The sequence below is a fragment of the Dermochelys coriacea genome, chromosome 2 (assembly GCF_009764565.3).
Source record: "Dermochelys coriacea isolate rDerCor1 chromosome 2, rDerCor1.pri.v4, whole genome shotgun sequence".
In the NCBI taxonomy this organism is placed as follows: domain Eukaryota; kingdom Metazoa; phylum Chordata; order Testudines; family Dermochelyidae; genus Dermochelys; species Dermochelys coriacea.
In genome coordinates, this window is record NC_050069.1 from 2,257,493 (window position 1) to 2,272,398 (window position 14,906).

Here is a 14,906-nt window from a genome sequence, read left to right on the forward strand (position 1 = left end):
ATAGTTTTCCTTTGTGTAATGACTCATCCACTCCCAGTCTCTAATCAAGCCTAAGTTAATTGTATCCAGTTTACAAATTAATTCCAATTCAGCAGTCTCTCGCTGGAGTCTGTTTTTGAAGTTTTTTTGTTGAAGGATAGCTACTCTCAGGACTGTAATCGAGTGACCGGAGAGACTGAAGTGTTCTCCAACTGGTTTTTGAATGTTATAATTCTTGACGTCTGATTTGTGTCCATTTATTCTTTTACGTAGAGACTGTCCAGTTTGACCAATGTACATTGGAGAGGGGCATAGCTGGCACATGATGGCATATATCACATTGGTAGATGCGCAGGTGAAGGAGCCTCTGATAGTGTGGCTGATGTGATTAGGCCCTATGATGGTGTCCCCTGAATACATATGTGGACACAGTTGGCAACGGGCTTTGTTGCAAGGATAGGTTCCTGGGTTGGTGGTTCTCTTGTGTGGTGTGTGGTTGCTGGTGAGTATTTGCTTCAGGTTGGGGGGCTGTCTGTAAGCAAGCACTGGCCTGTCTCCCAAGATTTGTGAGAGTGATGGGTCGTCCTTCAGGATAGGTTGTAGATCCTTGATGATGCGTTGGAGAGGTTTTAGTTGGGGGCTGAAGGTGATGGCTAGTGGCGTTCTGTTATTTTCTTTGTTGGGCCTGTCCTGTAGTAGGTGACTTCTAGGTACTTTTCTGGCTCTGTCAAACCGATTGCAAAAGAAACTACACCATCTGCTCAAGAAACTCCCTGAAAAAGCACAAGAACAAATCTGCACAGACACACCCCTAGAGCCCCGAGCAGGGGTATTCTGGATGGGCCGCTCATCTTTCCTTCCTTCCTTCTGTTTCTCGCTCTCCTTCTGTCTCTCTCTCTCTTTAATATTGACATTATGCTCAATGACCATAGCCTTCCTCAAATCAAAGAACTTGAAATTATATAACACTCTTTAAAGTTGTATGAGTCCACTGTGTTGCGTTATTTTAATGGGAGAATATTTTTCTTGGGAGTAGATGGCTCCAAGGTGTGGATTAACTTAATTTTACAAATGCATGTTTAGGTTTCCTCAGCTGTACGTTTGTTTCACACACAGCTTCCCTAAAAAGTTAAACACAAAAATACCCACCCTCTTGAAACCCAAGACTGGTAATTCAGTCCTGCACCAGAGACAGGTTTAAGGTCTGTTTATCTTGTGATATCTAAAAATTAGAAACAGAAGCTTTATATCACTGGAAATGTCTAGTCAATGTGCATAACAAGTATGGCTGGAATACAGTAGTACAATATTTTGTCCCGGTTTTCATTCTGGTAATACTGTACTCCACTCCCTCATACACTAAGACACACCACACACTGGGTAACAGTCTTTCCAGTGTTCTGGGGTGCTTTATTTAGCATTTTTGTTCTGTGAAGGGCCTAAGGGCATACCATAGACTTCTCCTACCTATGCTTCTAGGCCAGTCTCTTTAACTACAGTCCTAGACCAACAACACCTGTTTTTTTTTAAAAATGGAAACTTAAATTGCAAGCTTTTTGGGAAAAGAACCATGTCATGAATTTATGCAATCTATAGCAGAGTGGAACACTCATCCTGATCAGAGCCTCTGGGAGCTACTGCAGGATAAATACTGCTAATAAACAGTCAAAACTGCAGAAAAATCACTCCTCCTAACTCTATAGGCTAATGTTCTGACTGTGAAGCTCACTGGCTTGTCTCATGGAGCTCCTAAGGCTAGCAGCAGGTGTTGTGATTCCTGCTGGGTTAATTGACAGGGTACCAAAGGTCATTTGCTAAAGCAAACCCACTTTGTGAACTCCTGCTAGTCCTTGGATAAATCCCTGCAATAGATGCAGGGGTAATGGATTTTCTTTCCAAAGGCTCATTTGGATTAGGATGCTGTTGTCATAGAAGATTCTTTGCTGAACCCCAAAGAACTAGTACATCCCATCATACTTCCTAAGTAAGCGTAGTTCTGTATTTTGGAATTAATTAGATGCACAACTGTGATACTTTTCCGTTAGTCTGGAGCAGACATAAGTACTCTTTAGATAGTACTTATCTAAAAGTACTCATTTTCAGTATTCCTGTGGTCTCAGGAGCACTAAAATACTTAACACTGTATCATGAATTGTTATATAAACCAAGAAAGCAATATATCTTAGCAGGGGATAAGCATAGAGGTCCCTCAAGATGACAGCACATTAATACTAGCAATAAGTTCCATGGGAGTGATCTATCCAAATGCAATAAAAATAATTCTCCTCTATATTGTATATAACTGCAGTATATATATGTTCTGTATTGTCAGTGGTGTGCAGTGATGTGCTAGTATTTTAACAGAGCTCTTCAATTCTTAAAGAAAACCTGAGTTGAATCCTTTGCAGAAGATTGAGTCACACTTCTCTGATATTTATTAATTGCTTATTGCATCGTCATCATGTTCCTATTACGCCTCTGGCGTTTAGGCCAGTGATGATGCTCCTCCACTCCTGTCTGTTTCTGGCAAGTCTTTCCATGGTTCCCCAGCTGTGCCCCAGGGTTTTCAGCTCAGCTTCCACAGCTCTTCACCATGTTGTTTTCGGGTGGCCTCGTTTTCTCTTGCCTTCAGGTGTCCATCTTATTGCTACTCTGGTGATGGAATCAGTTTGGATGTGTCCTACTTTCTTATTCCCCAGCACTCTGCACCATAAAGTAGTGTTGAAAGTATGCAGCTCTGATAAATCTTGTTTGGTTTTGGTGTTGTATTTCAATGATTTCCAGACTGTATTTAAGCTCCTGAAGGTGTTCCTGGCTTTACTGATTTTGTTCTGGATGTCCTGGCTTGTTCCACCATCCTGGCTACTTATTTACATAGGTGTAAATCTTGGAGGCAGACAGTTATTCTGTAGAATAACTTTAAATTTTGTTGATTGCTGAAGAGAGGCTTATGGGGAGGGGGGCGCAGGGAAGAAACCACAGTGTTTGAGAGAGATGAGATTTGCTCATGTGCCTAGGTTGTTAAGCAATGACCAAGCCTGGAAGTCATGTGGATTTGTCAAACATAGCAGCAAGTAAATAACAGTATTAGAAGGGGCAGCGATCCTACCAGGATAAGAACGAATGATACCTAAGTTCCAAGGCCAGAAGGGACCATGGTGATCATCTAATCTGACCTCCTGTATAACACAGGCCATAAACAACCCCAAAATAGTTCCTAGAGCAGACTTCTTAGAAAAACATCCAGTCTTGATTTAAATGTTACCAGTGATGGAGAATCCACCGTGAGCCTGGCTAAATTGTTCCAATAGTTAGTTACCCTCATGATTAAAGTAGGTGGTTGTATTGCTGTACGTTGTAAGTGAAATGTTTATGATTGTGGCGGTGGGTTCAAAAATACCAGAAGTAGGATACGACCCTCTAGTTCTGATTTGATCTCTGGTGGAGTAATTTTGGGAGCGTGGTAGGTAGTTCATCTTATATGCAGCTATAGAGTTCATCTTGTACGTGATTTATGGCTTCAAAACTTCCATCAGTCAGAATAGCTGCTTATGCAAATTGAAAGCTTAATAAGTTAAATGTTGCCAGGTGACTGCTTCATAATTCTGCCTTTTTTTTTTTTTTTAAATAAAGAGAACAGATTGAAAAGTTGCAGAAAGATACAAAAATGCCAAAGACCTACATTGCAGTGGTGGGGAACACCGGGGCAGGGAAAAGCAGCTTGTTAAATGCCTTGCTGGATGAGGAAGCTGTGCTGCCTACATCTGCCATGAGAGCTTGCACTGCTGTGGTGGTGGAGATCTCCAAGACCGGTGGGAAGAGTCTATATGAAGCAGATGTGGAGTTTCTTTCTAAAGAAGTAGGTAGCAAAGATAAATCTAAATATTCCTAAAATGGCTAAATTCTTCCAGCAGAATGGTTGTTTGATGACATTGGGAGCCTATGCTGTTAGGGTAAAGGGGTTAAAGAAGAGTAATTTCATTCCTGTGGAATGCAGATGCATTTTGTGTTGGCACACAACATTTCATGGGCAAAATCTGAAATCTATGACGTGTCTGTCTGTCTGTTTCCCTCCCTCCCTGTCTCCTCATGGATGTGTCCTCTAACTTTGAATCCTGAAACCCATTAACCTTAGTTGTATTGTCTTGCTCCCAGTCTCCATCCTTTATGGGTTTTGCTACACTCCTGAGTGTCAGACAGCTGCAGCGGCACAGGAGCTAGCAAACAGAGCTCTAAATAGGGGAGTTTGAGTGGGAGTTTGGATTGTGGTGCTTGTTTGGGGTTTGCTTTTGCTGGGCGGGGTGGTCTTTTTGGTGTGCCTTGTGTTTCCCAGATTAACAGGATTTAGGTGGGAAGGTGATGACAGATATGGAGGCAGCTGTGGGAGTGACTCCTGTAGTGGAAGACACATTGAGGATGACTGGATGTGGAAGCTGTGGTATGTACATGATCCTGGAGGGGGGAACCGGTAAGAGTTTTTTCTGCATGAAATGTTGTCTGATAGAGCTGATGGAGGAAAAGATCCGAGGTTTGGAGATGCAGGTGGAAAGTCTGGTTGAGTTTAGGAAGGGGTTTGAGCAGATGATGGAGCAAAGATATGAGGTATCTGAAGGGAAAAGCTCAGACTCACGGATGGAAGCAGGGCTGGGGAATTTTGAGGAGAGACTGGGTGAGGAAAGTGGTCAGTGGAAACATGTGACTCAAAGAACCAGGCAGAGGAAAAGACGGGCTAGTGAAGGAGAAATAGAGTTTAGGAACAGGTTTGCAGAGTTGGAAAATGAAGAAGGGGCTCAGCAGGTACTTGTTGAAGGTGGAAGGGTAAGGAAGAAGAGAAGAGAGGCTAGTCCTGTAGGAAAAGCAGAAGAGTCAAGGGAGACTAGACCAAATATGAGCCCCAGGAGGATACAGGATGGGTTGAAGAGGATTATAAGGGAAAATAGGAATGGAAAGAACTTGCAGCCAGAGGGAACGGGAGAGACTGGAGAATAGCACCGTCACCAGGAAAAGGCAGGTCTATGTGATCGGGGACTCCTTATTGAGAAGAATAGACAGGCCTGTAACTAGAGCTGATCCTGAGAATAGAAGGGTGTGCTGTCTTCCGGGTGCTAAGATACGGGATGTAGACCTGAGGTTGAAAAAGATCCTAAAGGGAGCGGGAAAGAATCCCCTAATTATCCTTCATGTGGGAACAAATGATACGGCTAGATTCTCGCTGGAAAGTATTAAGGGAGACTATGCTAGGCTGGGGAAGACGCTTAAGGAAATTGAGGCTCAAGTGATCTTTAGCGGGATCCTTCCTGTTCCTAGAGAAGGGCAACAAAGGTGTGAGAAGATTGACTGTTAACAGATGGCTTAGGCAGTGGTGCTATAAGGAGGGCTTTGGGATGTATGGCCACTGGGAGGCATTCACGGACAGAGGACAGTTCTCTCGGGATGGACTTCATCTGAGTAGGGAAGGAAATAGACTTCTAGGATCGAGGCTGGCACAACTGATAGAGAGCTTTAAACTAGGAATTAGGGAGAGATGGATGGGAGATGTCCAGGAAATCTCCACGCCAGATTTTAGCATTGAGAGGGAAGAAGACGAAGTAAGAAAGGATACAGCCGTGGGTAGGAGAATGTATATAAGGAGCGAGGGCGGTGTGGATACTAGTCTAATAGGTTATACTGGCTGTAGAATGACTGTGCCTAATAGGGTACAAAATGTGAGCGAGGCCAAACAGCAAAAATTAAGGTGTTTATACACCAATGCGAGGAGCCTAGGTAACAAAATGGAGGAACTAGAGCTACTGGTGCAGAAAGTGAAACCAGATATTATAGGGATAACAGAAACATGGTGGAATAGTAGTCATGATTGGACTGCAGGTATTGAAGTGTATGTGCTGTTTAGGAAAGACAGAAACAAAGGTAAAGGTGGTGGAGTAGCATTGTATATCAATGATGAGGTAGACTGTAAAGAAATAAGAAGCGATGCAATGGATAAGACAGAGTCCGTCTGGGCAAAAATTACATTGGGGAAGAAAACTAGTAAAGCCTCTCCTACGATAGTGCTTGGGGCGTGCTGTAGACCTCCGGGATCTAATTTGGATATGGATAGAGCCCTTTTTAATGTCTTTAATAAAGTAAATACTAATGGAAACTGCGTGATCATGGGAGTCTATAACTTCCCAGATATAGACTGGAGGACCAGTGCTAGTAATAATAATAGGGCTCAGATTTTCCTAGATGCGATAGCTAATGGATTCCTTCATCAAGTAGTTGCTGAACCGACTAGAGGGGATGCCATTTTAGATTTAATTTTGGTGAGTAGCGAGGACCTCATAGAAGAAATGGTTGTAGGGGACAATCTTGGCTCAAGTGATCATGAGCTAATTCAGTTCAAACTAAATGGAAGGATTAACAAAAATAAATCTGCAACTAGGGTTTTTGATTTCAAAAGGGCTGACTTTCAAAAATTAAGGAAATTAGTTAGGGAAGTGGATTGGACTGAAGAACTTATGGATCTAAAGGTAGAGGAGGCCTGGGATTACTTTAAATCAAAGCTGCAGAAGCTATCGGAAGCCTGTATCCCAAGAAAGGGGAAAAAATTCATAGGAAGGAGTTGTAGACCAGCTGGATGAGCAAGCATCTTAGAGAGGTGATTAAGAAGAAGCAGAAAGCATACAGGGAGTGGAAGATGGGAGGGATCAGCAAGGAAAGCTACCTAATTGAGGTCAGAACACGTAGGGATAAAGTGAGACGGGCTAAAAGTCGAGTAGAGTTGGACCTTGCAAAGGGAATTAAAACCAATAGTAAAAGGTTCTATAGCCATATAAATAAGAAGAAAACTAAGAAAGAAGAAGTGGGGCCGCTAAACACTGAGGATGGAGTGGAGGTTAAAGATAACCATGGCCCAATATCTAAACAAATACTTTACCTCAGTCTTTAATATGGCTAAAGAGGATCTTGGGGATAATGGTAGCATGACAAATGGGAATGAGGATATGGAGGTAGATATTACCATATCGGAGGTAGAAGCGAAACTGAAACAGCTTAAAGGGACTAAATCGGGGTGCCCAGATAATCTTCATCCAAGAATATTAAAGGAATTGGCACCTGAAATTGCAAGCCCATTAGCAAGAATTTTTAATGAATCTGTAAACTCAGGAGTAGTACCGAATGATTGGAGAATTGCTAATATAGTTCCTGTTTTTAAGAAAGGAAAAAAAAGTGATCCAGGTAACTACAGGCCAGTTAGTTTGACATCTGTAGTATGCAAGGTCCTGGAAAAAATTTTGAAGGAGAAATTAGTTAAGGACATCGAAGTCGATGGTAAATGGGACAAAATACAACATGGTTTTACAAAAGGTAGATCGTGCCAAACCAACCTAATCTCCTTTTTTGAAAAAGTAACAGATTTTTTAGATAAAGGAAATACAGTGGATCTAATTTACCTAGATTTCAGTAAGGCATTTGATACCGTGCCACATGGGGAATTATTAGTTAAATTGGAGAAGATGGGGATCAATATGAACATCAAAAGGTGGATAAGGAATTGGTTAAAGGGGAGACTGCAACTGGTCCTACTGAAAGGTGAACTGTCAGGTTGGAGGGAGGTTACCAGTGGAGTTCCTCAGGGATCGGTTTTGGGACCAATCTTATTTAATCTTTTTATTACTGACCTTGGCACAAACAGTGGGAGTGTGCTAATAAAGTTTGCAGATGATAGAAAGCTGGGAGGTATTGCCAATTCGGAGAAGGATCGGGATATCATACAGGAGGATCTGGATGACCTTGAGTAAACTGGAGTAATAGTAATAGGATGAAATTTAATAGTGAGAAGTGTAAGGTTATACATTTAGGGATTAATAACAAGAATTTTAGTTGTAAATTGGGGACGCATCGATTAGAAGTAACGGAAGAGGAGAAGGACCTTGGAGTATTGGTTGATCATAGGATGATTATGAGCTGCCAATGTGATATGGCTGTGAAAAAAGCTAATGCGGTTTTGGGATGCATCAGGAGAGGCATTTCCAGTAGGAATAAGGAGGTTTTGTACCGTTATACAAGGCACTGGTGAGACCTCACCTAGAATACTGTGTGCAGTTCTGGTCTCCCATGTTTAAAAAGGATGAATTCAAGCTGGAGCAGGTACAGAGAAGGGCTACTAGGATGATCCGAGGAATGGAAAACTTGTCTTATGAAAGGAGACTTAAGGAGCTTGGCTTGTTTAGCCTAACTAAAAGAAGGTTGAGGGAAGATATGATTGCTCTCTATAAATAGATCAGAGGGATAAATACAGGAGAGGGAGAGGAATTATTTCAGCTCAGCACCAATGTGGACACAAGAACAAATGGGTATAAACTGGCCACCAGGAAGTTTAGACTTGAAATCAGACGAAGGTTTTTAACCATCAGAGGAGTGAAGTTTTGGAATAGCCTTCCAAGGGAAGCAGTGGGGGCAAAAGATCTATCTGGTTTTAAGATTCTACTTGATAAGTTTATGGAGAAGATGGTATGATGGGATAATGGGATTTTGGTAAGTAATTGATCTTTAAATATTCAGGGTAAATAGGCCAAATCCCCTGAGATGGGATATTGGATGGATGGGATCTGAGTTACCCAGGAAAGAATTTTCTGTAGTATCTGGCTTGTGAATCTTGCCCATATGCTCAGGGTTTAGCTGATTGCCATATTTGGGGTCGGGAGGGAATTTTCCTCCAGGGCAGATTGGAGAGGCCCTGGAGGTTTTTCGCCTTCCTCTGTAGCATGGGGCACGGGTCACTTGAGGGAGGCTTCTCTGCTCCTTGAAGTCTTTAAACCACAATTTGAGGACTTCAATAGCTCAGACATAGGTGAGGTTTTTCGTAGGAGTGGGTGGGTGAGATTCTGTGGCCTGCGTTGTGCAGGTGGTCGGACTAGATGATCAGAATGGTCCCTTCTGACCTTAGTATCTATGAATCGATGAATGTTCCAGTTTGCACAGACCCTTTAAAGTCAATCTGCAAAATTTACGGGCATGTTCTTCATTGCACAGATGGGTTAGCAACTTGTCACACAATCTTTTCAATGCTGTTTGAAGAGTTTTACTATCATCTGAATGCTATTCATCTGAAAATATTGGGTACCCCTCTAGATCTTTGGGGTTGTATTATAATTTGTAGGGGTTTCATAGAGTCCAAGGCCAGAAGGGATGACTGTTATCATCTAGTCTGACCTGCTGTATGACACAGGCCATAAAACTTCCACAAAAATTCCTAGAGCATATCTTTAAGAGAAAAATCCAGCCTTGACTTAAAAATTGTCAGTGATGGAAAATTCACTATGACTGTTGGTAAATTTGTTCCAGTGGTTACTCTCATTGTTATAAATGTATGTGTTATTTCTGGTTAGAAGTTAATAGGTTTCTAAACCCAGGGAGAAATAACATAACTAAATATAATGAGATAAAAATCTCTCTGGCCTTCTTTCAAAGAGATATTAAGGCATGTGGGGTCTGTGATGGTAATTTGACCTTTTTAGCTAGATTGTACTTTTAAGATTTACTGTGCCAGGGTTTGAAAATTCCACTTTTCCTTGGTGAGCTTGAAGTTTTTCCCAGGCAAGTGCCATTAGCATCTTCCTAATATAAGCTTAGACTTGCATTTAATTTAAAAAATGGTTTGGGGTTCCTTAATTGTTGGGTGCCCATTTGAAAGAGCCTGATCTTCAGAAATTGTTCCCCTGTGAAAATCAGACCTTTTGAAAAATGTCTCCAGTTTTGTGCACACAATCACTGCCTAAGTTTCTTCTTAGAGTGGCCTCACCCTTAGAACGTTTGAATGGTGAGGGGAGAGACTAAGGGGAGCTTGTGAGCACTCCAGGAGGCATAGCTGGAAAAAATTCCACTGTCTGAGCACACCCAATAGGTGCATCCCATGAGTGTGAATATGCAGAGCCCATCTTGAAGAACTTAGGTTACAGGTAAGTAAACTTCATTTCTTCAAGTGCTGGTCTCTGTGTATTCCGCCGTGGGTACATGTGTGCTCCATGTGTCTGAGACAGGAGAATTCTTGCAAGTAATGTACATTGGTCTGCATCTGTGCTCCTACTGTCCTCGTGCTCTGCACCAAAATCATAAGTGGTGGGGTGGAACAATTGCCTCTCCAGTTTCTTCATCAATTTTATCTTCAGTGTAGCTATACTAATAGAACTATTAATACTAGCTAGTGGTTAGATAGCGTCCTCACCATGGGGAACCTTCCCAGATTTCTGGTATTGAAATCAGATTATATTCAGAATACTGGGCTTTAAAAGCTGCGTCTCCTGTCCCTCCTCTTTTCTTGTCAGTGATGATAATCAGCATTGTTTGCACTGCCTCAGGGAGGCTCATCTCTTCACCAAGTGCCGTATCTGTTTTGTCTGCACCAGCCGGACCTATCAGGTGTGGGAATTTTAACTTCCTCGGGGAGGCTATAAGGCTCCAGTCAGACCCAGACTGGGGGGAACTTCCCTGTACATTGGCCAGAGTCATCAAGTAGTGCGTCTCCTAGTATGAGGCCTGATGCAAGTGTGAGGAAGATCATACTTATGGACCCTACATTAGGGTTTGCTCAGGAAAGCAGGGAACAAAAGCAGACCACACTGAAGAGGATGATCCTCCCCTTACCCCCCCAACTCCATCCAAGTCAGGCAAGTCTTCATCCCCAGGTCCCAAAGACTTAGCATGTCTTGAGTCCCAGGGCCAGGATATAAAGATACATAGGAACAAGGTTCTGCCGATACTAGACTCTGCACTGGCAGCATTGCCATTGGCAGGTACCATTTGTAGGCCTTCATGGAGCCCTAGGCACGCCTAGCAGTATGAACCAAAGGTGGTGAACCAAAATAGGCCTTGTAAGAATAGTAACGTGAGGGTATCAGCTAACCAGGTAAACATGTTCCTGATTGGAGAGGATAGTACAGGAACACATAGGCCCCTAATAAAGATAAGGATGGGATGACAGAATAATGGACGAGGATATTTTGTTCAAACTAGGAGGTACAAGTGTTACCCGCATGCTTTAGGACACCCCATGTTTACCCTTTGGTGGGCTCAAGGGTTAATTTAGGCACCCCCACCCTAACCCAGTTCTTAGGGCTCAAGGCCACCCATACCCAATTCCTAGGGTTCAGGGTGTAATCTTCTGTGGGTTTTGTGGGGTTTTTTACCAATGAAAGAGCCTTACACAGTAATATCCTTAACCTCTATTTATTAAGTTACTACAACAGAATACAAATACTAAGCATACAATGCTCGCCACTCCCAATAAGTCAGACTAACTTTTCCTGGTGGCCAGTCAGGATCAGGTCATCCAGGGACTCCAGTTTCTGCACGGTGTCATCGGCAGGGTGCTGAGGTCTGGCAGCTCTGAGCTTGGGCTGTGTCCTGGAGTTGGTTCCCAAAGAATTTCCTTTTGGACCCCAGTTCATATAGTGAAACTTGAGCCTTGTTTAGCTGTGCCATAACCAAGCGTTTTAAACTGAAGTCCTACAAAACAGTATTTTTCACCAATCCTAGCCCATTATGAAACAATTCTTTAACCAATCGGCCCCAGCACCTTGTAAAATTAGTTACACGACAGACAGAAGAATTAAAGAATCAGACGGAGACCCTACAGATAAACAATCGAGAAGTATGACAGGTTTCAGAGTAGCAGCCATGTTAGTCTGTATTCGCAAAAAGAAAAGGAGTACTTGTGGCACCTTACAAACTAACAGATTCATTTGAGCATAAGCTTTCGTGAGCTACACCATCCGATGAAGTGAGCTGTAGCTCACGAAAGCTTATGCTCAAATAAATTTGAATAGAGAAGTAGGGACCATAAAGGCAAAACAATAAATAAGTATAGATTTCACAGTCACAACTAGTGAGAAGTGGTTTCTTGCCTGATAGGGTGACCAAACAGCAAGTGTGAAAAATCGGGATGGGGTAGGGGGGTAATAGGAGCCTATATAAGAAAAAAGACCCAAAAATCGGGACTATCCCCATAAAATCGGGACATCTGGTCACCCTATTGCCAGACAGATGCTATCAAATAAAGTTTTCTTTAAATATCTTAAGATCTATTTCTTTATCTGGTGGTGGTGGGTACCGTTGGGACAGGATCGCCACCGTTACAGCCCAGTATTACATTGTTTTGATGGAATGTAGATAGAATGTGAGGATGTATAGAGGACTGTGTAGATGGAAAGTGAGGACCCATGCACACAACACCCAAGGTCTGCGTAATCTAATAAGGAGTCAGATCACCCTTCCCCTCCAAGAGAACAACCAGAGCTTCCTTCTGAGCGTACAGAAGAGGAAGAGTATGGTTCTGCTGGTACTGACAAGGGTATCTTCTATAGTTAGATGTTCAGCTGCGTGTGTTCTCCCTGTGTGCTGCCCCAGCTCTGTGAAGACAGCCAGCACAGCAGACCTCGAGCAAACCACTCAATGACCAGAAGATCCGAAGGTGCCAGACCAGGTTTATTGTCGACAAAGCATGGTAATAACACCTGGCAGACTCTACAAGGATACTAAGACAAGTATGCCTGTGACAATGGATGCATCCCAGTGGATAGTGGGCCTTTCCTTTCCCCCTTGGCTGGACCAAGACACATACACTGAGAGATATCTCTTTAGACCCTGACACAAACAAGTTACGTACTGCTCCTCTGACATAGTTACTGCCCCCGGACATGGCTAGTTATTACCCAGCTCCTCGTACATGTTGGTTCGATCAAAACATCTGTATTCATAACCCTGTCATCCTGACCTTATCTTATGGTCATCCGGAGAGGATGGCGAAGCTGGAGCAACTACCGCATTCAGAGATGAGGAAGATGTAGCAGGAAGAGAGCCTGAGATATAAGCGCTTGTATCAGAGGCTTGAGCGAAAGTAGTGGGCAAACTACCCCGGAGGGGTCAGTGTGTTCCTGTTATCCATGGGGAGCGTTTGTTTGTTTTTGTACCGTCCTTGATATCAGGGATGTTCTGGTACCACTTGAGATCGGGATGCCTGAGTACTCTGTGCTTAGCACTTCTTAGGAGTGTGTGTTTTTGCAATATCAGCACTATTCTTGCCAGATTTTGTGAACTTGCAAGCAGGCAGAGCCTGATGTTTGCTTACAGCCTGACTTTTGCTAACTTTGCTTTATATCAGCAAAGCTTGCCCATTACTTTAGCTCAGGCCTCTGATACAAGCGCTTATATTTCAGGCTCTCTTCCTGCTACATCTTCCTCATCTCTGAATGAGGCAGCTGCTCCAGCTTCGCCATCCTCTCCGGATGACCACAAGCAATTCCAGGAACTGCTAGAGTTTAGCCCAAGTGCTCCACATCTCCTGAAGAGATCCAGGACACTCAACATAAGCTTTTGGACATCCTGAAACCCACGGGATCCAACTGGATAGCACACCCAGTGAACACAGACATACTGGAATTGGCAAGAGCAATTTGGCGTACGCCAGTAATGTGTGTCCTTCCCCCAAGAGGGCTGGGAAGTGTTCCTTTATGCTTGCAAAAGGGGCAGAGATTTTATTTACCCATCCTGCACTAAACTTTGGTTGTTCAGGATCATTGAAAGATCTAGGCAGCGACACCCAAGAGCCACCACGACTGACAAGGAGGCCAAACGTCTGGATCTGTTAGAGAGGAAGGTGTTTAAATCTACTAACCTCCAATTTAGAATGTTGTACTAAGTATGATTTTCTGAATTATTCAGAGTTTCTAGATTTTAAGGACAAACTACCCTAGCAGGACAGGGCTCAATTTCTGGCCCTTATCGGTGAAGACACACTGGTGGCCAAATCTTCTTTTTTTTTTTTTTTAATATATATATTAAATATATAGATCAACCCTGAAGAGGAAATACCATTAATAACCATACAAATAGAGACCTATGCCTCAACCATTTTACCATCTGCATTCTTACGAACTGCCTCATAAAAGACAGAGAAGGCCCCAAAGGCACGATACCCTGCACCCTCCACTTAACTACATCAGCCCAACCGCACCTCCTGGCCGAAAGATACTTTTGACAAAATGTTCAGGAGTTGTGAACCAAAGTTGATGCCATCTCTACCCAATTCCCAGGTCTCCTTTGGTAGGTGCCTAGCACTCTTCTCCCTCCCACCCCCGCCCCATAATTGGAGGGTAGTAACAACAAACAAGTGGGTGCAGGATATAATCCATTTCAGTTATACCATCGAGCTTCTCTCTCCTCCTCCTCCTCCAAAACCTCCTTCCCCTTCCCTTTTCAGGGACCACTCTTAAAAGGAGATCTCTCTCTCCTCCAACGGGGACCAATAGCGCAGGTACCTCTTCAGCATTGGGAAGAGGTTTATGTGTGAAATATTTCCTCGTTCCCAAAAAGAAGGCAGGATGGAGACCCAGTCTCGACCTATGACAACTCAATGTTTTTATTCACAAACTAAAATTCCACTCGGTTATATTGGTATTGATAATACCAACCTGGGAAAAGAACTCATGATTCATAGCTCTTGAGAAAACATAAAATAATCACTGATAAATGTTTCAAATGAAACACACACTGATGGAGTGGTAAATAACTAAGTGGACAGGTCACTGATACAGTGTGATGTGGATTGCTTGATTCAGTGGTGAACAGCATTTTCACTCAGTTGGAACCCCCACTTGGGACTCTTTCACCTCCCGAGAAAACAAGAAATGCAACACGTGCTGCTCCAGGGGTGACTCTCCTCCTACTCCATTGGACACACCACTTGAACTATTTATTCTGCTGCTACCTTGGTTCTTTAGAAAATTCAGACAGACAGAGCCTGAGTCATCTTCATTGAGGTCAAAGGACCCAAACAGTTCTGGTTTATAAGCCTCCTAAAAATGTCAGCATGTCCTCTCATCAGCATTCAACCATCCTGGATCGTCTGACTCCAGAGAATGGCCGGCTCAGGCATCCCAACTCTGGTG

The 14,906-nt window shown here is 43.1% G+C and overlaps 1 protein-coding gene across 15 annotated transcripts in view; it reads left to right on the top strand.

Annotated features, from left to right (window-relative positions):
* The window catches only part of LOC119850538, a 117,699-nt gene that overhangs the window by 21,317 nt on the left and 81,476 nt on the right, over positions 1-14,906 (top strand). For 14 of the 15 annotated variants that reach the window (XM_043507226.1, XM_043507227.1, XM_043507228.1 and 11 more), the window contains one exon: positions 3,613-3,838. In XM_043507226.1, coding sequence (XP_043363161.1) covers positions 3,613-3,838 — 226 coding nt within the window. Of the gene's footprint in view, positions 1-3,612; positions 3,839-4,383; positions 4,418-14,906 lie in introns of those variants that run through there. The other variant, XM_038388709.2, reaches the window with a different exon arrangement.